This window comes from Athene noctua, chromosome 1 (assembly GCF_965140245.1).
Source record: "Athene noctua chromosome 1, bAthNoc1.hap1.1, whole genome shotgun sequence".
NCBI classification, from domain to species: Eukaryota; Metazoa; Chordata; class Aves; order Strigiformes; family Strigidae; genus Athene; species Athene noctua.
In genome coordinates, this window is record NC_134037.1 from 56,249,569 (window position 1) to 56,273,888 (window position 24,320).

Consider the following 24,320-nt stretch of genomic DNA (forward strand, 5'->3'; position numbering starts at 1 on the left):
ATCGCTCCTCATAGGATTTATTCTCCAGGCCCTTCACCAGCTTTGTTGCCCTCCTCTGCACTCGCTCCAGCACCTCGGTATCTCTCTCGTATTGAGGTGCCCAAAACTGGACACAACACTCCAGGTGTGGCCTCACCAGTGCAGAGTACAGGGGGACTATCACCTCCCTACTTCTGCTAGTAAGAGAATTGTATCTTGCAAAACAAGGACAGTATATATAGGCTATTCACTTTCAGGATAATTATAAAAAGAGAGGATATTTGGTTGGTAGGATGTGGCTGGAAAAAGGAAAAATGGCCACTGCCTTGTAAAGAACCTTTTTGTGGTCAGCCAAAGTTGCCATATGCCCATCTCAGCCAGCTGGGCATAACCAGAAAAAAATGCACTGAGGGCTCCTGCACAGGCAGTGAAATCAGGCAAATTCCACAAGACCTTTCAGCCCTGATCAGAGAAGTATTAAAAACAAATAGGGAGACTTGTTACTGGTTGTAACATGTTGTTACATGTTGCAACTAGTTAGTAGTATCAAGTAACAGAAGTTGGGCTGAGCCCAAGGCTGGGTAATGAATAGCTTAGCTTTTGTTCTGTACAAAAAAATTTGTTCTCTTAAAGCTCCATTACACTGTGCAAGCACTGTATGACACTGCTAAAACAAATGGAGAAGGATTATCATGAGGATTGTACAGAGATGGTGGGAATGAACCCTGCTGCCCCCAAGGTAAGAGGTGCCCCTCACTTAGCAGGATTAAGAGGTAAACAGACTGAGGGAAAAATAGGAGATGAGGGTACAAATCACAACGATGAAATCAGAGTTAACTCCGGGCTTTGCTGAACTGAACTGAGGGTTTGGATTTCTTTAAAACAAGTGCTTTGGTTAGAAGGTGGTGAGCTGGCTTTGTGGACAGGGTACTGTGCTAGGATCTGAGGTTTTGTCCAACCCTTATCCAGGTATCTTGCATTATACCAGACAATATGAAACCTTTCCTATAACTCAGGTCTCTGCGAGGCTGCTATTTCTCTACCTTCCAGTCATGTTGTGGTAACAAGTCCACTGCCAAGGGGAAGATGTACAATGGCCAGTGATGAAGGCCAGGTAAGAACAGGCACAATGACCAGCAAACCAGTTGTGTGGCAATCTCTGAATTTTTATTCGAGTTTCCTTAGATGAGTACAGATCCACAGTGACTATACATAAAATACACCATGCTTTGTTCAGTTTATTCATAAAATCAGTGTTCTTGAAGAGAAGACTGACTTGAAAAGGCCCATAGGTTGAAGCAACACAAGCATTGCTGCAGTTGTCAGAGTGCAGCAGCCTGATGTATGTGCGGGCTGGAACAAGTACGCCAGCAAAACCGCATGTGGGGCCAGAACCAAACTGGCTCCTGGCATCAGTGAAGCTGCGTCCCTCTCTGGTTTCAAAGGGAGCAAGATGTCTGGTGTGGAGGACAATGAATGGCAAACGATTACGCATCAATATAGGCACCTGACAGCGAGACACTGCATACAGCACTCACAGCAGATGAATTCATTACTCCTAACTACGAACAGCCAGGGAAATAAAGCATCTCTTAGCAACTATGCTTTGAAACCTTACCGACACACAAAATGGGAAAAGGTGGTTATGTTTAGTTGAAAAAAGTCGGTATCCGAATAAATATTTTGCGTCCAGCATGCACTAAATACAGAGAGAAAACTTTCATTGAGCGTAAGAGCATGGTTATGTGAGAAGAAAGGGCAGGCCATTTTGGGCCATTTTGATCATTTATACTGATACCTGTGTCATGACAATTAACACTGTTCTCCCCCTGCTCTGCCCCCTCCCCCCCCCCCCCCCCCCCGTTTACTGCCCGGCACCTTTCAAATGTGTGACTGGTGCAGTTGGCTCACCAAAGCCATTTTTACCCTGCATGTCTTCTTCAGAAACAGAAGGTGCATAATATCCCTCAGCAAGGGTTTCTCCCAGTATTTTTTTCATTTATTTCTTCTGTGCTTTCTGTCTTCAGCTTTCCTTAAAAATGTAATTCCTATTTCTGTCACAGCATCACCCTTCAGCCTGTCCTGGAGGAAGGTAACTTCTGCTGGTAAGTGAACCTAGACAGAATCAGATCTGATCAGTTTAGCAAAGAAATGCCCAGTTTTTCCCCTCCTCCAGTATAAAGCACTTTTCCTCTCTCTCTTACCACAAGGGGACTCCCTTAGTCAGCTTTCATAAGGAATGGATTTCTAGATTGTTTTAAAGTATCGTTCCCAACTAAGTTAATAAAAAGGGAGTTTATATACACTGGAATTTGTATAATACATTACCCTTCATTCGAGTGCTTTGCATTCTTCCAAGAACTTAAACTGTGTACTTGATGATTTTGTGATCACATAATTTCCCAATCATGTACTAATACTTATAATACTTTTATTAATTATTCCTATATCAGATACTATAATTCTGAGTGATGCACATATATAATACTTGTATATCTTTAATTTTCTTGAAACATAAGATTTATGATGAATTAGACAATGACAGAAAAATAAAGCACACCAAAAGTTATCTTTCAGGAAATGCCACAGAAGCTCTACAAATCAATGACTTTCAAATGATGCCCTTTGTTTACTTTCATAAAAGTCTTAAATTTAAGAACAAAATTTTTAATGACATCTGATACACTTCTGATGCTTTTAACATTATACTCATCCACACTTTGTTCTCCCTTTCAGCAGGTGCTGCAGTAACCTAATAATATTATTTATCTTCACATATTTGTAAAGAATCATGGATGGCTATTACTGATTACACCTATGCAGGAAAATGAGACAGGCTCAAGGAGCAGCAGAAACGTCCAGCATGCCCCCCGGCTCTCCACATTATGTGTTAGCTGGCTGTCTGGTCCCACCTGTATTTTGCACCCAAGTCGGCCACGGAAGAGCCAAGCAGGGACAGTGTGGAGGTGAGCCAACCTGTGTGCTTCTCTACCTCAGGATCCAGGATCAGTCTGTCCCTCTTTAATTTAGATATAGACATTTAATCTGAGAGAGAAATTCAACACCACTAAATTTCCTTCATTTACCTGAGCAATTTGTTTTTCTTTCCTGTGCCTCTGCATATTAACAAAGAATGGAGAAAACTGATGTGCACTTCCTTACCATTTCCAAGGCACCTCGAATCACCCCGCAAAGGAGGTTACAGTAGCAAAGTGATGCTCGTTCTGCTGGCAGCTCCTCCACAAAGTCCACTAGTGGGTTTTTGTCTAGGATTAAGGAGAATTCATTTCCTGCGGCACTACTGCAGCTCACAGTAGGGGTGACTCCAAGGTACATTTTGAAAGCAACCTGCAAAAGGATGAAACTCTGATGCTTGAATCTGTTGTGTGCAAACCAGAGGTGAAACTTTAGGATACAGCATTCTGTAGACCAGCTTTACCCCAAGAAAATAGGGAGAAGGGCTGGAGAGGCTGGAAATTGATTTGTCTCTTCTGTGATCAGCTTGAGCGAGAGATGTAAATCTGGAGCTACGGGATATTCCAAGGAAGTACAGCAGAAGGCTGCTTATTCTGTCTTTGATGTTCCTACATTTACAACCCGAGAGTGGTTTCACTGTTATCACTGGTCTGCTTTCAGTCATGTCACGCTCCCCTGGGACCATCAGCATCTCTGTTAAATCCTTTACTACATTGCCGGCAACTTTGATAATTACAGCTCAAAAACTCCTGTAACTGATGAGTGTGTGTTTTTACTCCCATCCCCATCTGCAGTCACAAAAAGAAACCACCACCTGCCAAGAGTAAGACTGCCAAGACTGCAGACTTGATGATATAGAGCATTGCTTGCTTTCCTTCCACCACCAATGAACGTTACTGCAAACGTGCAACATCTGCTCTGCTAGTGGAGGGGTCCCCTGTGAGCGCGTTTCTCCAGACAGTGACATCATGGCGTTATCTAGACAGGGCGTATGCAGGCAGGCTACCAGCAGGCTGCTCCTCCTCTGGAGAGCTTGCTCTCCCCTGCTACACCACTACAGACTGCTACAACCAAAGATAAAGTGTCTTGATTTCTACCTCTTTAGTGAGTGTCAAACATGGATGGTTTCCAAGCAATGATGGCATTCTTTATGAACTGGAAAACTACCGTAGGTTACAGTTTTATGGCGCTGCTGACAATGGGAGGTGAACGTCTGTTTTCTCTTGTTGCTTTCAAATGCCCCTGCAGCAATGAAAACTTCAGGTACGGTTTGGTATTTCTCTTCTTCCCAGCTTTTGTTTTGCTAATTATTGGATATTTCATCAATCGCAAGACCTAGAAACTTTTTACAGGCTGCTGGGTGAATCCCAGAAAAATATTCCCCAGAGGGAATATCTGCCATTTCTTTTACATCTTTGGGCAAATCACTTTAAATGCTCTGGTAGCGCCAGTGATGTGGCTTTCTGTGGCTTTGCTCAATGGGACTTTTTATGAATGTGCCATGAGTGAAAAATCCTGCCTATTTACGTGCAGTTTGCCTCAGCAAATCTACAAAGTGCTTTGAAGAGCTACACAAGGTAGCCCGTGACAGAGGGTCCATGACCTTTCCAGAAAGTGATGAACTGAAACGAACTCTTCAAGCACAGCCCCAGGTAAGAAAAATAAATAAAGAGCATTATGCAGTTTGTACTGCCTCTGTGATTTATCTGTGAAAGACTCCGATGTCAGATGCTCAGATAAAACCATTGGTTTCAAATAAGAAAAGTTTTGGCATGATGCAGCCTTGCAAAATACAATCAATACATCTTTTAGTTCAGTTTGAGCTGTGCCATACTTCCTGGGGGGTCCCACTGAGAGCAGGATCAGTAAGATCAGATAACTTAAAGCTTTCTTCCTGAATGAAGATTGCTCTAAGGAGAAAAATACTGTTTAGGAGGCTGAATTAACAGATGTCACCCCATTAAAGGGGTCTGTCCAACTAAAAAATCCGTATCACATTCTCCTATTTTATACCATCATGACAACTGTAATGAAAACTTAGGTCACTAACGGTAGAAAAATGCTCGAAAATAAGATTTGTGACAGATTTATGTCTGCTTACATAACATGTTTCTGTTTGTGTTCTTCATGTTAATGATGCCAGATGACAGCATGGTTTTGTCCTACTTGGAGGAAGGAAGAAACACTAAAATAAAACAAACAGAACATGCAAAGCTTAGATCGTATTACATTTTACTATATTCACGTGATACAGTTTTTCTCACTGCCTTGTAAAGGTAAATAAATTCAGAGACAAAAAAATCAAAACAAAGGCAAAAAAAAAAAAGAAAAAACAGGCTACAGAAAATGATTGAAAGATGATTGTCAGCAGGAAGAAAAAACACTCTGTGAAGCCAAAAAGTTTTTGTCAAGACATTTTTTTCCATCTGGAACCATTTTTTCCCCAAGAACCAGTTTTATTTTCAAGTCCTCATGCAAATAGGACTGGAATGAAGACAAAGCCTGCACTGCAGACAAATAATTTTATTTGAGAGTTTTAGAAGGAAATAACAAATACTGCTTAAGACTTTAAGTTGTATGTATAGGAAATACTGAAAGACCAGTGACTCAGTTTATAGCATGAGAATACAGGGGTTCATTCTCCAAGCTGTAAGAAAGTGAAAAGCTGCTAAAAAGGCAGTTTCTCAAATACTCATAGAAATCATCAGTCAGTACAAAGTGGCTAGAAAAATAAAGTGAAGCTTTTCTTCCAGTCCATAAGAATAATTGTTTGTCAAGTTTCACTGTTTCACATACTACCCTGAGGAAACTTTCTATAGTCTCTCATCATAATACAGATTTTTACTGGCAGTTATTTTTTTACCATCAGTGCAAGAGTTCACATGAGAAAAGTTACAGCTCTGCATATCATCACTATTAAAGCATGGCAAATCAGTTCCAGTTTCTATGGGTCTTGAAACCTAGCAGATTTGTTCCACACTGGAATTTGTTCCACTGTTTGAAAACAAGTAATTTTTTTGCAAATGTTTCACACTGCAGTACAGTAGGTGGGTAAAACTATTGGCTAGGCCAGTGGCACGAGGCATGAAAAAATTGTGTTCACACCTCTGCTCTCCTCTCTTAGAGGAGAACATCCCACAATAACAATTTCAAAGCACATTTTTCCACCCTCAGCCCTTGCTTTAATCCTGGAAGTAGCTCTCTCTTTTAAAATGTTCTTAACGGAATTTTGTCAAAGTCTGAATTTGCAACAAAAAAAGTTGAGTGATGCTGGAAAAGTGTATTTCAGCAAAACCAAAGTTCTCTGAAAACACAACAATGATTTTTAATCAGTGTGTAGATGATCTGAGCTCTATTCCAGTGCCAACACAGACCTTCCAACGCACACGCTATTTCTTCTTTCTCATGCACTCTCCTCCCAGCATTCTCACAGGATTAGGCAAGAAGGTAATTTTAAAGCAGTTTTGGCATAAAAAATTGTTTTCCACTACAAAGGGCTGATTCATCAAACACAAAAAAGTTCACAAGAATAGCATAGATTTCACTGAGCCTCCTGGTAAAAGAATTGGGGAATGCTTTTTAAATTTCAAACCATCTTTTATATTTCTGTTACCTAATTAATGCAGTTGTTGTTTGTTTTCTTTTAATTAAAAAGAAGTCTGAAAACAACACATCTAAAAATGGTCACAGTTTAAATGGGTGATTAAGCTGGGACAAAAGTTACTTTCCTTTTTGGTTTTGTAGTTCATCACAATTCAGAATTGTGTCTTAATCCTAATTCTTCCTTGTGCAGTTTTATTTAATGCTTTCAGGAGATAGAAAACCATTTAGTGATTGTGGTATTTTATTCTCCCTAGACACTTTTCCCTTTGTGTGACAGAATCCAGTGAGCCAGTCCAAGACACTACATGCCAGATGGTTATAGTTTTGCAATATACTCTCATCAATATCCTCTCTAAATTACCCAGATGTTACTCCTGATCTCAGGTCTACTGTGTTTTCTGAATAGCTCTACTCAGCCATAACATTATTTGATTGATCACTTAGACCTCTCTTAGACTTTTCTTCATACACAGTCTTGTAGTTTAAGTCTGATTCAAGATCATCTGTCCCGAACCTGCCATTGCCTTTGCACTGGACATATCTCTTCAGCTGTTATCTGTGTTCCCTTCGTTGTAAAATAGGATGGGGAGGCAGCCAGACTCTAGTAAAAGCCAACTTCTCTTGAGTGTTTTATCTTCCACTGTAAAAATCAACCAGCTTTTGCCTTCCTGAAAAGAAGACATCAAGATGAGTGCTACTGAGAATACTCAATCCTGACATCTTCTGCTTCCCTTTGGTCCCCATATGGTCACTCCATTAACGCTAATGCCAGGCACCGAGTGCAAACTGGGATACGATGCCCGCAGTGGGGTCCCAAGAGGAGCGGCAGGCCCACTGTACAAAGTGCAGTCACTCTGTCAGACACTCTTGATTTAAGTAGCATTTTTACTTGAGCCTTTTCAACCTGAAACTCCTTTCTTTTGTTTTCTCAGATTTTAGGCTGGTGTGTGATAGCTACCACAGCTCTTCTGTCCCTGCTAACCACTTGCTGTGCCAGCTGCCAGTCAAAAGTCAGCCACCTCCAGCTCCTGTTCTGGAGGGTGTATGCAGAGAAGGAGAAGGAGCAACTGGATCAGATCTTCCAGCTGTATGCCACCAAACTGAGCGAGAGAAACCTGCAGTGTTTTTTTGAGAACAAGGAGCCAGAAGAGTTTCCCCTGCCAGATTTTCAGGAGTGGGGGCTGCCTCCCAGCTCTACTCCTTCAGCAGGAGCAAACAGCATTACAGCACAATTCACAGGCTAGTTGAAGAAGGCCCGAAAGAAATCAAAGTGGAAAGACAGACAGTTCTAGACTTTGTAGACAGAAGGGAAATAAAATAGATCAAGTATGTTTTCAGCTTTTTAGTATCTTGATAATATAGCATACTTCTAGCTGGTTTCATGTCTATGTTTTTTACAATGGCCTCTTTCTTCTTCATGACATTCTCTCCCAGTTACAAACTTGCTCCAAAAGGATGGAATGAAATTACTTCCCTACATCAGTGAAAAGGCTGCAGTCCTCCATGGCACCCAGGGTTCATGGTCTACTAACGACACTGGCTCTGGATCAAGAGCTGACAGCAAAAAGAGATCAATACTGACTTCTACAAGAGGGTTTTAACTATACCCTATGTAAAAGGCACTATAGTATGCTCATCCTATGTAAATCAAGAGGCTATCAGAAAGCAACACCATTTAAAAGGTATGAATATAATAATAGATGTGTGTAGCCTTCTGACAGCCCACAAAAAGTAAACGTTTTGCTTCCAGGTCATTTCCAAGCCATTTGCAGGTACAGCATTGTTTTGACGCATCAGTGGTCACTCAAGGCATCTCAGTGTCTGCACCTAGAACACTACAGATGGTCATGATGAACAGCCTTGGTCTTCTAGTCCCTGAGACATCTGCCTGGGACATGGGGCAGTGACTTCCACTGACAGTGAGGTGCCAGGCAGTTTTTTAGACAAACCTTACAGCCAAAGTGTAGGATATCAAGAGCTTGAAACTTTTGTGGGTTTGTTAAAAAAGAACATGCTGTTTTGAAACATAATCAGTAGTTGTTAGTGCTTTGCTACAATAATGAAAATGCATCAGTGATATTTTGCCTCCATAGAGTACTTGGTATTATCTTCTCCAGCTGAGAATTTCTCTTTGTAGAGGTATAAAGCTCCTGTTCTGAGTGGGTTTTGGGCACAGGATGCATCCTGTAGAGCTATGTAACACTGTTCCTACTGGGCCTACAGCCATTGTATGACAGAGGGCATGGAAGGAAATTCCACATTTTAAGGCAAGAAAATATTTTTTGCAGCAGGCTGATTTTCATTTTTCTGAATAAATTAGGAAATTTGTCTGGACCAAGAGGAACTGGCAGAGAATGCAGGTGAGGTGACTGCATGATCAGTGCTTCTGCGCTTCACCCCAGAGCCCTATGCTTTACTTGGAATTCATCACATGGCTCTCACACGGAGTGTCCAGAGTCTCTGCTGTCTAAAAGGAGAACAAAATTTCTGCCAAGTTTCTTCCCCTGGGGTGACTGGGCAGGCTTTTATGCAGCATTTTACTGCCAGTCTCCCCAAGACTGCAAAGAATCCTATTTCTGCTCTGCTTGAATCAGGCTCTTAACAACAAACCAGGGTACTCTGCCCAGCTGTTCTCATACTCATTACACTTCCTCAGCAGAAAAAAAAAATATCTATCTGCATTTAAAGACCATTACTCTTTTGAAAATAAATGTCAAGAGCTAATTCCACTGCATGCTTAGAATTTTCTCTGTGTTTTGAAGAATTTGTCATCTTTGAACAAAGCTTTTAAAGTTTTTTATTCCAGCTGACCCACCCTACAGCAGACTTAGAACCTGTTAAATGCCTAAATGTACCTGCTGCAGCAGAAAGCACAGAGGTTAACACTGACAAAATGAAAGTCACAACAACAGGCATGTCTGACACCATGTCTGGCACATATGCATTTTTCTCCCAAGGCTCCTCTCCCAGTATAGCAACTATTTAATTCAAGGGTATATGTCCCTCCCTATTTGTCTGCTTTTCTCTATCAGAGATGCCCCAACATCTACTGCCCAGTCCCAACTCACCTTCTCTCTACATGCAAGGGGAGAGGAGATACCACTTAGCAGGATGTCCCCCCTGCCTAGACTAAACTTCCCTTCCCAAAGCCATCTTTCCACCTCCCTCCTCACTGGTACAACAGAAAACCAAAGCAAGTTGGGATGCAAAGGGGAGGATGCTAAGTAGGTCAAAGAGCTGATCAAGGAATATGGGAAACAAGTGGGTTGATGGAAGGATGAGGTCTCCACCGTGATATAAGAGCTGGGACCCAGATGCAAAAGCAGAGCTGGTAGAGGTGGGAAGACAGAGGGTTACCACTTTGGGTGTTTAGCACCCTCTTTTTCCTCAGGAGAAAGTTCAAAGCTCTGCACCTGAGTATTCAGGACCACCTGAAAGAGGAGTGTTTCCCAACCTGGTCTCCTTCACTGTGGAGGGACAAAACCAAGACGCATTATCCTCTCCTCATCCTCACCCTGCTTCATGTTTGCAGGTAACTCATGTTGAGTGTCTCCACCTCTAAGAGCAGCTGCTGAACACTTAGTGCTGCAACATGTACATGGCAGGAGCCAAAGTCTCACCCTGACCTTCATTCCTAGGACTGTGTTACTCTAACTGTGTTGTCTTACTAAAATGTCTGTGACTTAATGCAATTGCATGTGGATGCTGGTATGCTACTATAAAAACCAAAAGCCAGTTTGACCCTATGTTTTCAACTGAAGTCTGGTTTTGGCAAATCTAACCCTGTCCTTCAAGCAGCTATCTCAAAAGCTGTTTTGTATCAACATTGTCCCTGAAATAAATTTCAGCAGCTACTACGGCAGCTCAGAAAGAGGCGAAGACTATTGTCAACACTATCCAAAACAAACTGGGCGAAAAAACAAAAAGCAAAAACCAGCAGAATCAACATTTTCTCTTGGAAAATTTAGATTTTGCACTGACTCTGATGTGCATCAAAATATAAGTTCACAAATAAACAGGAAAATTCTGCTCAATTCTCTGTGCTTTGTCCCTTAATTTACTATTTCTTCTCTGTGAGAACCCAGTTTTTTCATTTAAATTCTCTTAACTCTTCTTCTGCTACACATCTGCTCCTCCATCAAACTTGAAGTCTTTCTTGCAAGAACAAAAACTGGTTAACTGTTCTAGGCTCTCATATGCTTTCAATTTAGTTTCAGCTGTAATTTGCATTATGGTATGACAAATCTGTCCAAATTCTATTGTTAAAATTTCCTGTGTAAAAGAGAACTTGCATGGAAACTATGCAAAACCAGTAGCTGGTTTGCAATGGAGCACCAAATTAAGGCAAAACTGCAAAGCTATCAAGTGAAAATTGTAAAAAAAGTGTCAGCAGAAAAATAATTTAAGTACATAGATAAGTGATTCCATTAATAGATATGAACATTGTTTTCAAAACCAGGCTATGACTGGACAGGAGTTCCTTTAAAACTACCATACACAACTCGGAGAGTAAAAACAAAGGTCCTTTCAATCTTTCGTTGTAACTCCAAAAGACAAGGAAGCAAAATGAATGAACGGTTTTGAAAGTTGCATCCATAAATTTGTCTCGTTTCTACCTATATGAAATGGAAGAAAAAATATCTATTCTTTTTGAGTACATAGGCTCAATATCAAAATGACACACATATAAAGCAAAATCTCTTGAAAATGTCACTTGCAACTCTATGGGATTATATATTACTAATGTCAAACAAGAAATCTATGCAGTCAGAATAAAAAATGTACCACTGCCCTTTTTCAAAGTCTCAACCAGCATCCCATTTCTCTCAAGCAGCAAGAATAAAATTCATTAACATTTTGATGGTGCTCAAATACAATCTAGAATTACTGAAATAGCTAGGAGGCCGCTAACTTATCAGTCCCTTTATATACTACTGGAGACTTTTCACTACAAAACATTGTACACGTAAGTAATGTCGCAAAGCAAGTGATAACAGACTGTTAAAGAAAATGAAACCATGTTTCAGATGACATAATAACAAGATTAATAAAGGACCAGAATTAATCTGCATAGAAGGGGAAAGGCAGCCAAAATAAAATTTTTGCTAGCATACTTTTCCTTCTTAGTACTTAGTGTTTGGGAAAAGCAAGATGCTTTAAAGGTCTTGCCATCTGTTGCTGTTTCCACGTGCTCACAAACTTTTCTTTACTGTTTACAGTGCAGCACTTATATTGCAGTTTACTGTCTACCACTTAGCACAGCAACCTGCTGTATGCATTTCTCACTGAGATTTCACTGCTGAGATTTCAAAAGAAACATTTTTCAGCTTCATAAATTCCGCCAGCTTCTGTCAGACTTTCAAACTGCCCGTAGGTCAATATATAGGGATCTTGTGTGGCAGGACCTCCCAAGGGAAGGAGAACCACATCTCTTGCCTACAAAACAATTCTGGGTTTGGGGGCGACATGGTTGGATTACCCCAGCACTAGTGGTCCCCAAGGGCCTCTCTACAAGCAGCTTCAGAGATATAAATTTGCTGCATTCATGGAGTACTGAGCTTCCACCATAAAGCCCATCTCTCCAGCCACTGCTTTTCAGGGATATAACCTCAGCCACAGCATTGTATTAACATAGCTATGGAGCTTGTGAGCTCACTGTGGACCAGAGGGCATGGCCCAGTGGCTCCCACCTGTAGCATACACAGACACCTCCCGGGGCATGGTGACTTTGAGCTATAGAAGGTAACCTTGTTCCAGGATTAGATCTAAATCCAGAAACTTTTTTTTTTTTTGCACCTCTTTTGATCAGATCAATGATGCTAGAGGTCTTGTGAAAAAGAATTGAAGTTAAAATTAGATTTTGTAGGATTATAAAGCAAAATTATCACCCTCACTTCAAAAGTAATCCTCACTTATACTTAGATCCAACTTCTGAATCCAGCTTTGGACATTACTTCTTCAGCTGAGCTTTGTTTCCTCAGCTAATTTCCATTTTCTTATCCCAATTTGCCAGTGAGCAGAAAGACTACTTTTACATGGCCTGCTTTATCTTTTTTTATTCTACCCTCACTGTAACCATGCAAAGTCACAACACCAACATGAGAAGTCAGTAAGCACCATGGGAATTCAGTGTAGAAAGACTCACTTTGACTTATCATCAAAGCTTGTTGGCCCTTCTCCAGTCCAATATAAATTAGCAGTAAATCCCAGGCTTTGTAGTCTCAACCCATAGTTGAAGTTTTAAGCCCTCAGTCACTGCCTTAGGTGCGTTTTTCCTCCAGTATTTATTTCTTAATATGGTAAACTGGCTCTGTACTCCTCATTTTATATTTTTTCATTTGCTTAATCTCTTTCCATTTCCACAGGGAATATTCACAGCCTAATTTTACAGACTTCTCCTTTGCTTTCCAAAGGACTGCAGGATAACAGCGATGTTTACAGGAAGCTTGGCTCTACTTGAACTGCCTAACCACCTTAATTGCTTTAACTTTGAACTGTTTTTACTCTATATGCCCATCCTTAAACAGATTTCTACCTCAGAAGAGTTAGTACAGTTAAGTATTTAAGAACCTTCTCCTGGCTGAGAACACTACTGCTGAATAGTTAAAGAGATCATGTAAAACAGCTGTGTAATTCTGAACTGATAACTTTAATAGTGTATTTGCAGTTACTTGCTGGGTCATTTTACATGTGCTTTGTTGATATGTGCCTCAGACAAATGTGCTTGAAGACTATTTGAAAAACGTTTTGCCAAAGAAATGTGAAAATGCTTTCCATATCACATTTTGCGTCAGAAAGGTTCACTCCTACTATAGAACTCCTATTTTAGTTTGCTAAAAATAATCTTTTCAAGAGACTGTGTGCTTTAAAGTTCGTTCTAATCTTTCCAAGTGATTTTATTTCTCTCGGCAAGTCTCTTTTGAACTAAAACCTGCAGAGAAATAGTGACTTTTTCCTTACTTTGATGGTTAATTTCACACTGTATTTTGTTGAATCCCCTGTAGTTAAGAATGATGGTTCAACTGCACTAAAGCATTTGTAAATAAGGGAACCATGAGGAACAAGACCCAGAAAGCCAGATGTCTGGCATATATGTGAAAATCCAGACAAAATAAAATACAAATACCACCCAAAGAATAACTTAAAAGTGAACAAAACCATGATTTTGCAGCCTGGTATCATTCTTTTAAAGAGACTGTATTTTAATACGGTGATTGAAATGCTGCTTGTCTCATGGTTTTCATTCAGCTGCCCTCCCTGTCTCCAGTGGATGTCCTACCTGGGTTAGCTCCTCCAAAGGAGAAGCTTTGTTATACATCGTGATCTGAGACTCCAAAATACATTTTACTTCAGGAAGAAATTTAGTTTCCACTCTTCTATGAGCTAATGGGATCTGGCTGGCTTTTAGTAACGTCACCTGCTTCTGCTTTAAACTTTGGCAGATCATGGTGTATGTGTGTGTTGTGCCTATGTGCACTTTATGGCCCTACCAGCAACAGCAAGTGCAGAGGTCCTGTCTGTATTTCTGCAACAGCTATCAGTTCATCTATGACAAGCATTCTGGAGTGATAACATAACTTCTGTCCCTCCATTTCAGTCAGATGTAACATAGGTATTTCTGACGTGGTTAATGTGAGCAGGATCACACATCACCTGATAACATCGTATGGTTACGTGCGGAAGAATGGCGAGAAGATAAGCAATGGAAGTCAATACAGCTGTTTCCCAGATTCTTTATAATAAATCCCTTTATGCTTTGTTAAGGCAGCAGAGATTTCTATTTCACATTGTAGCATATTGTTGCTTATGTTGTCCTTGGATAGGTTTCTCCATATGTGTCCACCTGCAAGGCTATCCACTAGCCATTGTGTCACCTAGATTTACTGCACATGCACATTCTCACATAAAAACTTAATGAGCCCAGGCCAATTGTTCCTTGTCATGGACCATTGCTCCACAGTGCCTTGGACCTCCCCACTTGCTGTTTACCTCGCTTGGGTAACTGCTGGGAAACCCCCGCTGGGATGCTGAAGTAATAAAAGCCTTTTGATCATCTTTACATGTATTTTTTGTGTATCTGACCCTGCTTGGGTCCAGTAAGGTGTCACCGCTGGTGGAGGCCAGTCCAGTGTCACTGCCTGGATCAAACATCCATGTACACTTTGAACCAAGATACTCCTGTATAACCAGCATATACTGGTGCACTGTAGAGAAAGCCTGCTCTTTCCCAGTTCTGCAGTCAGCGGTTAAACATAATAATGTTCACATTTAGTTGATGCTGCTGGTAATTCTCAAGTAATCAAAAAGTCTGCCAGGCATATTTTTGACTCCTCAAATGAGAAAATGAAAATGAGCCTCAGTTCAATTAACTGATGCCCTGATCTCTCCTCTTAAAACAAATGACTACCTAGCAAACAGTTCTTTGTTATAAAGTGTGGTTAATTTTTGCCATTGGGAAAGCCCAGGCATATCTTCACTGGCAACACTTCATAGCTGAAAATCATAAAGGATTTTGCAATTACCTGAGCAGGTATTAGTCTGAGCTAACTCAATATTTATGAACTACCACCTTCTTCACAGTGACTCAGCAGTCTAAAGGGGCTGGATGTCCTATGGATTTCTCTTTGAGCTTCCCCAGGAAATCTGACTTGCCCATGAGGGTAAAAAAACATCTTTAGAAACCTGTGTATTGCCACTTAATTTTCTCCTAGGTCTTTCTTGTCTGACAGTAGTGTGAAAGACTACTCAATAAAGAGGGAAATTTCCATCAAAGAAGGCAAAAGTACCCACTCTGATTCTATCTTTTTGATTTTATTATTAGATTTGTGGGTAGTGAGGAAAATGTTCCTCTCATTTTCCTTTCTTACAGTTCTCTGCCAAGTCTTCCTTTTGCAGAAAATTCTGCAGTTTATTCCTAATATTATCATTTTAAGGTTAAAAAACATCTAAGATAGTTATGGAGATGCTGAGGAGATTCAGATGGCAGGAGTAGAGAATATAAAAGTTTAAGATCCTTATGAGATGGTTAAGGTTTATGTTCCTAGAAAAAGGGTAAAAAGTGAGGGAATATGTGATTTGAAGTTTGCTAAAATTGGATCATTTTTTGTTGTTTGCTGCATTCTCTGGCAAGAGTAGAAGAAATCAGCTTAAGCTGCAACAAACAAAAAGAAACTTTTTAATTCTTCTAATGGCAAAACACCTCATAGGCTACTAGAAACTGAAGAATTTTAATTTCAGCTTAGCAACTTTAAGGTCAGTTTAGGTCGTGGGTTGGCAGCCTCTCACAGGTGATATCCCATTTTTTGTTTTCTGTCCTCAACTCAGGTATAACACTAATACCCATGTGAACCAATTCTGTGGTTCTGACAACCCTTTGTGGTAAACTTACCACTGTGGGTTTGTCAAGACCATCTGCAAAAGTCTTATCTCACTAATCATCACATTTTTTGTGTTCTGTTGAATATTGTTTTTTTTCTCAGCCTGGTGTAGCACTGTGCTACAGAGGTAGAAACTGATGTCTCCTCTCAAGGCCAATCTCTGCGAGCTACTAGTTGATATGAAGTTGTAGATAAGGAAAATGCTGTCCTTCACCCAATGGAAGCATGGGTGTGATTGTGGAGATGAGTGTTTTTTGCTAAGACAATTATGATATAGCAGAAAGTGTAGGTAACTGTTCTGGAGCAAACTGATAGAGAAGGAGGGAAAAGCTAAGACCACTGAAGCTGATGAAGCTCTAGAGAATGCAAATCTTATTTACCTGTGCAATCATGTCTGCAGTTTCAGAATAACTGCGGCACTTTTTCACAGCTGAACGAGCTAAAAAATCATCAATCAGTCTTATACCAATGCCATATCCCCTGAGGAGAAAACAAAGAAAATTAACATTCAAAATAGGGAACTTCTTTCCACTTACCATCTCCCTAACCTGTCTCTTGTGCTTTCTCAGCAAAACAGCTGCATGTTCTTAAATGAATGGCTTTGAGGACAGCAGATTTTACTGGTCTAGATTCTTCTTCCTACCACATTTTGCAGCACAGTAGGATTGCTGTTCATGTAGTCATTTAAGGAATCATACTCTTTTAAGCACAATACTCCTGGCAAGGATGATATGAATGTTGTTTATATACACACTGTCTATACATACATTTATATTTACACATATAAATAAATGATGTTAGATATATGAGTAAAATGTATGAATAATATATAAATAATACACCTGATTAATAATGCTTTGTCACTAAAAATAGGACAGAGTGACAGAGCACAGGATTTTCTCCATTCCCCTCTGATTCCCAGAGTTGATCTCACACTGTCTCTGTCAAGCAGAACAAAGCAACTGCCCCTTCAGGTCACAGAATTCACCTCTGGGCTGGTACAGAGTTCAGCAAATCCTGGGCACCCTCAGCGATGCATCCAGGTGCCAGGAAAACCCACAGGAAATGGACTCACACCTGATCTCTTTCACTTTATCCTCTTATCTCTTCACCTCATTTTTCATTCTTCCTCCACAATTGACTTTGTCTTTTTTCTAACCTGTTCTCTCCCTTCATTTACTAGTTGCAGAAAAAATCCAAATTTGCTAGTTAATATACATTTTCAGTACAACACCATCTTCATTTTGTATTTAAAACACTACAGTTTCAGAGAAATCAAATAAAAAAGGATGGAAGTTAATGGAATTTTTTATAAAACAAATATTCATGCCTAGCTCTCACATATTAACAAAGGTCAGTTACTAGAGTATGCCAAATAGCTATGCCTCCAAGCATTTTTTTAAAAAAAGGGAAAGAGATTGACACAAATGTTATCAAAGAATGTGAATTCAACTCAGAAATGTTTCTAGGGAATTTTTCATTTCCATTTATGTGGATGTTGGCAGTCTCTGCCTGTTTGTCAGAGGCACCCTGAGTGAAGCAGCCTGAACTCGATGGATTTTCTTACTGACTTTGTACCATGTATTTGAAAAGAAGCCAAAAACTGATCTGATGTCTAATGTGATGACAGGAACAAAAAGTGGTTTTGGCATCATGAAGTTTAAAATTGCAGTATGTCATGCATCAGAAAACAATGAAATATTTATTTATTGCCTAAGTATCAATATCAGTAATGTTGGTAAATATGTCATCAGCAGTTATCAAGTTATTTATTGGTGATGTACATGACTACTTAGATCTTTTTCATCTTTTATGCCTTAGATTTGCAAAGTCAAATGAATAATAAATCTACAAGTAGTTATTTGGCAACTGTACAATGAAAAACACCATTCTCACTACGTGTTATATATGGACTAATATATAGACAGAGATCTAAGAATACTGTTACAAGTTGTCACAGGTCTGCTAAACTCTAAGGTTCCTTCCTCGAGCTGAGTTGTTTTCATCTTCACAGAAGTAAAGATGGCCATACTGTTTTAATGAAACCTGTCATTATATTATCAAGCCTTTATCAAGAGAAAAACAAAAAGTTTTTATAAAGCCAGCTATAATAATTAAAACACAAGAAGCAAAATATGTCTCCACATCTTCCAAAATTACCCTTTAGTAACTTCTATCATAGCATCAGAAATGTCTATACTCTTTAAAATGTATGATTTTCATCAGAGCTGAATGAGGGATTAATATCAAATAAATACCCAAGGGATATTGCCCCTTCTTAGTCAGGGATAAATTATTTTTCCTTTTTCCAATCAATAATATTTTTTCTCATTTCCATTTCTAGCTATTGGACTACAGCTTGTTTGCAAGCTTTCAGATTAATAGTAAAGTCATTAGGTATTTTGTCCACTGTGATTGTTGTAAATCGATTTTGCATGTCTGTTTTGCCTGAAAACACAGACCTTATTCTTCTGATTAAGATCTTAGTATATCTTCTTGTTAACCAGGTCAAAAGTAGTTTCTTGCTTATTTTCTGTGACATTTTTATTTTTACAGTGATAATGCCTAGGAAACTCAGTCAGGATGGCAGGCTCCTATAAACACAGGAGCTTCATTTTCTGAAGAGGTTATCCATGTAAAAATCAGTTCCTCGTTAACCACTTGTGCCATCTCACTCATTGCTGTATGGACTTTTAAAGGCGAGAGGCCTGTCTGCCCCTAACCCATGGAGTGGGGAAGACAGACAGGCCTCAGGGGACAGTTCAGAGCTCCCAAATCAGACACCTGAATTACACCCTCGGGGAAGACTACTGACTACAAAAGGATTCTGCCTCTTGACTGAGTCACCTAAGTGAAATCCCTACAACCTGGAGTTGTGACTATGCCTTAGCTGTCTAAATCATGAAACCACCATGTTGCTAGATGAGGGGGAGCCACAGGAAGGTCACAGAAAGGCATGTTAACTAGAAAACACCTATGAGAAAGAAAAGGCTTGTCTAGTGTGAAATAACATGGGTATGAAGAAACAGGAGAGTTAACATGGAATTTGAAAATGAATACATGGAAATAGACAAAAATTAGAATTTTATATTATTAGTTAGCTTAACACAGGACTAATAAGAAACAAGTGTAAGCTGTCAAAACAACCCTCACGTTTTTCTTCTGAGAATTCAAAAGCTGATTGTAGATCTTCATTCACAGATCAGTGTTATTTCTGTTAACAGAATATTGAACCTTATGCTCATAATCTCTGTAATTCTAGACAGTGCTGGAACTCATAAAATAACAGACATAAAGCTGAAAGGTAACAGACAGGTGGAAAAATAGCATTATCGATAAAGCTGATCATTTAAAGCAGTACTTACATTCTATCTAAACAGGTGTTGACATCTTCATCTTTTTCATAGTCCTTGCACAGCTGGGCTACCAAGGCCCCATATGTCAGTACAAAAAGTTCTCCACTCTGCCAGAAAAAGTGGAAAGGGAAAATGAAGCAAAGTAGAATCAAACATTCTCATACTTTTAGGCTTCTACTGTATTAAAACAAGCAAAAATAACATTTCCATTAAACAACTTTTGTCCATGGATGTGTAATCACTGAAATCCACAATTCAAGTGTGACAGTCTGACTTGATCACTTGAGTCTCTGTGCAGGGATCTTGCTTGTCAGAAATACCATTTCTTGGGATACAGCTACTTTCATCAGGTACATTCCTGCATCCAAGATTAATGACAAGTGTTTAGTTGCAGGAGAATAGTTGAGGCAATGAGCTATTAGTCCTTTTACAACAGGAACAACAGTATATACACTGAAATTCCAGTTCCTTCACAAACATGGTTGATATGATTCAGTTCATCAGCTTCCTTTCCCCCCCCCCCCCAAAAAAAAAAAATATCTCAGAATTATGATAAAATACTGTAATTCAACACAAGTGTAAAGAATAAGAAACAAAGTAGAAAAGAATCAGCCCCGTTGAGATTTCCCCTTCTTTATCAGACTTTACAAGTCTAAATCACTATCAATACTAGTTCTCCAAATGCCTGTGGACAATCTCACTGTGACATTATTTCTGTATCTTAATACAGAAGACATGGTTGGTATGGCTCCACCACATGAGCAAGAAGAAGGGGATGGATGAGGATTACAGCCACCTGTCCAAGGAGCATGGAGAGCAACTGAAGAGGTCAAAGGCATATCCCCACACAGATCCTGTCACAACTACTAGTCCGGGTTCTTCAGCTGTGCACCAACCTGGAAGAAAGTTTTCTTCCCTCCCTCCTCTGCCAGATCACTCTGTGGCACTGCAGAATTGACTATATTTAGCAGGAGTAGCAGCTGGCCTTTAGGGGAGAAACTAGGTTGACTCTCACTAAACTTCTTGGACAGGAATTAATTAAAGTAAGTACTATAGGCCTGTGTCATGTGGGCAGACTAGTGGTGCTTTTTGTTTATAGCCTATGGAAAAATAATAGTAAATGCCAATAAAAGCAATAAAACAAATCACACAAGGAAAGGAAGAGTGGCTTAGTGGAAAGACCTCTTCCTGCTTCCGTTGCATCAAAAGCTCAGAGTTTAATCAATGATTCCATTTTAACAAGTCACTGTTTCAAATCTTAAGGAGCATGGAACCATTTCCTAAAGTTGCCTTGGTGATAACTCCTGATTACAATAATATTGCACATTGACAAATTCCCATTAACAAGTTTTTAATGGAATAAATGGCTATCATACAGGTTCTGTATTGTTCTAGTTTCAGCAAAAAGTCTGTGCTGTAGTGAGACAAATACTGTAGAGAAACTTAAACATGCTATATCAATGTAATTATATTTATTAGCCACTTTTGCAATCAGTTGGAGTATTTTTCCCATAAACATATGTTTATTAACTTTATATTATAGTCTCTTTTTTTCAGCGCAGATCTCTGTCACCTTTTCAGAAACTGGCATAACCTCCAGTACTCCAACTCCTAGCAAAAATCACCATTAACCATCCAGACAGCCCTAAGGCTCCAAGTTCCTGAAGAAAGACTTGTGTGGAATTGAACCATCCAAACAAAGAACAGAAATCGCTTTCTCTGTGTGTTTCATTTAATGACTATCTAACCACAGAGGCACATAAACTTAGCTGGCATTTTTATCTTTTACCAAAAATCTCTCTAAGCACTTAGACCTCTGCTTCTGAGCAGACCCCAATCTCAGGAATATTATCCTCATCTTTCCTAAGTCTGTTCAGAATCTCAGCACTAGGGATAAAGTAAAAGAATGCAGTTAAGTGCCCAGTGAGCGAGACAGTCACTTTAGTTTTGTTATCAGTCTTTTACAGTTGTGTATGTTCTCTCTTAATTACTAACTATACTTTTAGATGCAAACATATTCCTTTCAAGACACAATACTATTAGTGGGTTTTCAAACCACTGTGGCCTTATTTCTGCATTATGGCACTTCGGTTTTTTGGACTTGTCATAAAATATTCCTAAACAGTTAGAAATTTTCAACCACAGATAAAGATTCTGAGGAGACTTTCTATCTAAATTTTTTTGTATTTAGACACATCACTGCCAGAGAACAGGAAGAAGAGTAACAGGTATCTTTAATGGCACAAAATGCTGCTTTTTCATGGCCATGAAGTTTAAGAAGGCCTCTCAGGAAAATCTCACATGCAGTATATTTAAAATAACTGCTGGAGCTTTAGGAGAATAATAACATGAAGTGCAGAAAAAGAAGGAAGTTTTGGTCTATGTATCTTCTACTTGATAGAATTCTGTGCTATGTGATCAATGTTCAAAGCCAACTTTCAAAGACAATGGTTACAGTTTTACCATTGTTTCCCCCAGAATCAGATTTTGGCCTTAAAGCCAGATGTTGAGATCCTGTGATGGTGCCCTCCATGTGCATAGAAAAAATGCAATATTAGGAGGATGAAGGAGGATTGCTGCTCATGCAACATAACCCCCAAAAGCAGACATGGTCTGCTATGCAGGAGGCACACAGTGGGTACAAGATATACTGCAGCCCCAGACGAACCATCTATTCCTGTGACTGTTCATGAGCTAGAGACGTGGCCAGTGCAGCTTCTTTTCTTCAAAACAAGAACAGTGTTGGCCTCAAGGATTCATGCTGAGGGCAGGACTGACTGAAAATCATTTCATGTAATAGGCAAGGTAGCGAGATAGATATGAAGGCTCCTAGAGCAAATCTCAGTATTACTGCTGAGTCAAACAGACTCCAGGTTCTATGGACAGGCTTTTTTATGTCAATGCTTAATAGCTGTCAGTTGGCAGCTTAGAAGGGGGTCCCACGGTAGCCATAAATGCTGTCAGTGCTTCTGTTCTCATGCTGGCAGACTCATCCCCATCCTTTCAGTACTTTGAGGGTATTCAGAAACATGACTGTATAAAACACATCAATACAGTAACAGCTTATTCTTACTCCATGCACAATTTTAACCGCACATTACAAAAATGTCTTACTATTTTGTGGTTCTCCTGCTTTCTTCCTGGTGGGCGAGACATGTTGCTTGTGTAACACCTGATGTACTTGATTGTCAGTTTATGTCTTGTCTTCCTCAAGCAGCACAGTTTTCTCTCAATCACTGTATTTCCTCTTTCCCTTCTCTAAAGTTTTCTCCTCTCTGCTCTTCTGCCTTTTGCATGAGATGTGTTTGCTGCAATCTGTAAAGCTGCTAATGCTCCTCCTATTGTGTACCAAGCCCTTTGGGAGGAATTTGACCCGCAACAGATCTGTCCCTGTATACAACATAAAAAAGCACTCCATCCATAAGAATGATTTGTAATCAAATACACAGCAAACAACCATGAGAAGTCAAACAGGGCAGCCCCAAAGAGATTCACAGGTCTTACGTTTTTAGGGACAGCAAATTAATTCTGTTGTTTGTCTCAGATTTTGGTGTTTGGAGGGTTAAAAAAAGCTCCCTCTCTGAGGAAAAAAAAAACAACACAGTTGCAAGATACTGCTGCATAAGGTAATAAAAAATTGATCATTTTCAATTTGAAGGAGTGAGTCTTTTGTCAGCTCTGACTGCTTTAGTCTGGTGAGTTCATGTCTGCCAAGGCAGCAGCAGTATGGGTTACAAAGCACTACTACCACCATGTTTCTGCAAAGCTGTCAGGACACATCTAGAGCACCCAGATTCCCAAAGGAATAAACTGTGGACCTGCTACAGCTGCCAGCTTGTGCAAGTGGCACTTTCCTTAATGGTGTTTCTAGGGGATCTTACATTATTCTTAACCTGTGATAACCCCTATTTGTAAACATCCCTGCTACAAACATCCAGGAAGGTTCATCTTATTTTTTTTTATTCCCCTGAGGTAAATTTGGCCTATTCTCTTACTATTACATTTGCAGTAAATTTAGGCAATGCTCACTAGTGAGTTTAGAAATTAATCAGGTAGCTGTCTTTCCTTTTAGGACTTATCTCCACATATATTCCCACAGAGTCATATCAGGAAAGGAAGTGAAAATACATGGCCTCATCTGAATGCCATGCTGTTACAAAATTTCAACTAATTAATAGATTCAGTGATAGAGAAAAATCACAGGTACTTACTACTCCAGATACACAGAAAGCAGCAGATGTGATTTGTTTGGGATAAGAAGGATTAATTTACTTTAAAATATGGTAGTTTAAAGTTATGACACAATTCAACAACAAAATATAGGACAGATAAAAGGATTTTCAGCTTTGTGGGGATGAGTATCTTTAACCAAGTACTAAGCGACTGGACAAGAGGTAATGGCCTCAAGTTGTGCCAGGGAGGGTTTAGACGGGATATGAGGAAGCATTTCTTTACAGAAGGGGTTGTTGGGTGTTGGAATGGGCTGCCCAGGGAGGTGGTGGAGTCCCCATCCCTGGAGGTGTTTAAGAGTAGAGTCGACATAGTGCTCAGGGATACGGTCTAGTTGGAAACTGCCAGTGTTAGGTTAATGGTTGCACTAGATGGTCTTCAAGGTCTTTTCTAACCTAGAAAATTTTATGATTCTATCTATGGAAAACATAGTCATCCTAACAGCTTTCATTTTACGCAGAATGATGAGACGGTGTTGACAACTTTACAATATAATAAGCCTCTTCTATTTTTTTCTAGGCACTTTTCTGGCCCTGTAAAATCCGACTCCATTTTATAAGTGAAACTGTTGTAGGTATTTTCCATATCTAAATTGAAATAAATTACAAAAGCCCAACATTACAATTCTCTTGATAGTTACTTGCATTTCTAAATTGAGTCTGAGATAGGTTTGTTTCTCAGATTGTCTCCAACTGGTGACAAACACCAAATAGGTCTCTCATTGCAGGAGATATCCCATATTCCCTAAGAAAGTGTACTGCATTGCATTTTAAAAAGCAGCTCTAAAAGATTGTCATTA

General features: G+C 39.6%; 2 protein-coding genes across 2 annotated transcripts; one reads left to right on the forward strand and one right to left on the reverse strand.

Annotated features, from left to right (window-relative positions):
• Positions 1–1,974: 1,974 nt before the first annotated feature.
• TRAPPC3L (trafficking protein particle complex subunit 3L) lies at positions 1,975–22,586 on the reverse strand. The gene is made up of 5 exons (XM_074923631.1): positions 22,406–22,586; positions 19,301–19,398; positions 16,316–16,415; positions 3,142–3,327; positions 1,975–2,094 (listed from the first exon to the last, which is right to left on the reverse strand). The coding sequence occupies exons 1-5, from the start codon at positions 22,445–22,447 to the stop codon at positions 1,975–1,977; spliced, it is 546 nt and encodes a 181-aa protein (XP_074779732.1). The 5' UTR covers positions 22,448–22,586.
• Positions 4,073–8,068, forward strand: CALHM5 (calcium homeostasis modulator family member 5). The gene is given in 5 exon segments (XM_074923616.1): positions 4,073–4,461; positions 4,463–4,607; positions 7,491–7,734; positions 7,737–7,884; positions 7,993–8,068. Coding segments are annotated over 4 exon segments (921 nt in total). The 3' UTR covers positions 7,880–7,884; positions 7,993–8,068.
• Positions 22,587–24,320: the final 1,734 nt, after the last annotated feature.

What these genes read in the sequence shown, in the direction of transcription:
- TRAPPC3L (XM_074923631.1), bottom strand. Translation starts at nt 22,447, where the DNA reads ATGTCTCGCCCACCAGGAAGAAAGCAGGAGAACCACAAAATA. An exon ending in AACACCTGTTTAGATAGAAT is followed by an intron (nt 16,416 to 19,300) that starts GTAAGTACTGCT and finishes TTTTCTCCTCAG; the next exon opens with GGGATATGGCATTGGTATAA. An exon ending in TTCGAGGTGCCTTGGAAATG is followed by an intron (nt 2,095 to 3,141) that starts GTAAGGAAGTGC and finishes GATTCTGTCTAG; the next exon opens with GTTCACTTACCAGCAGAAGT.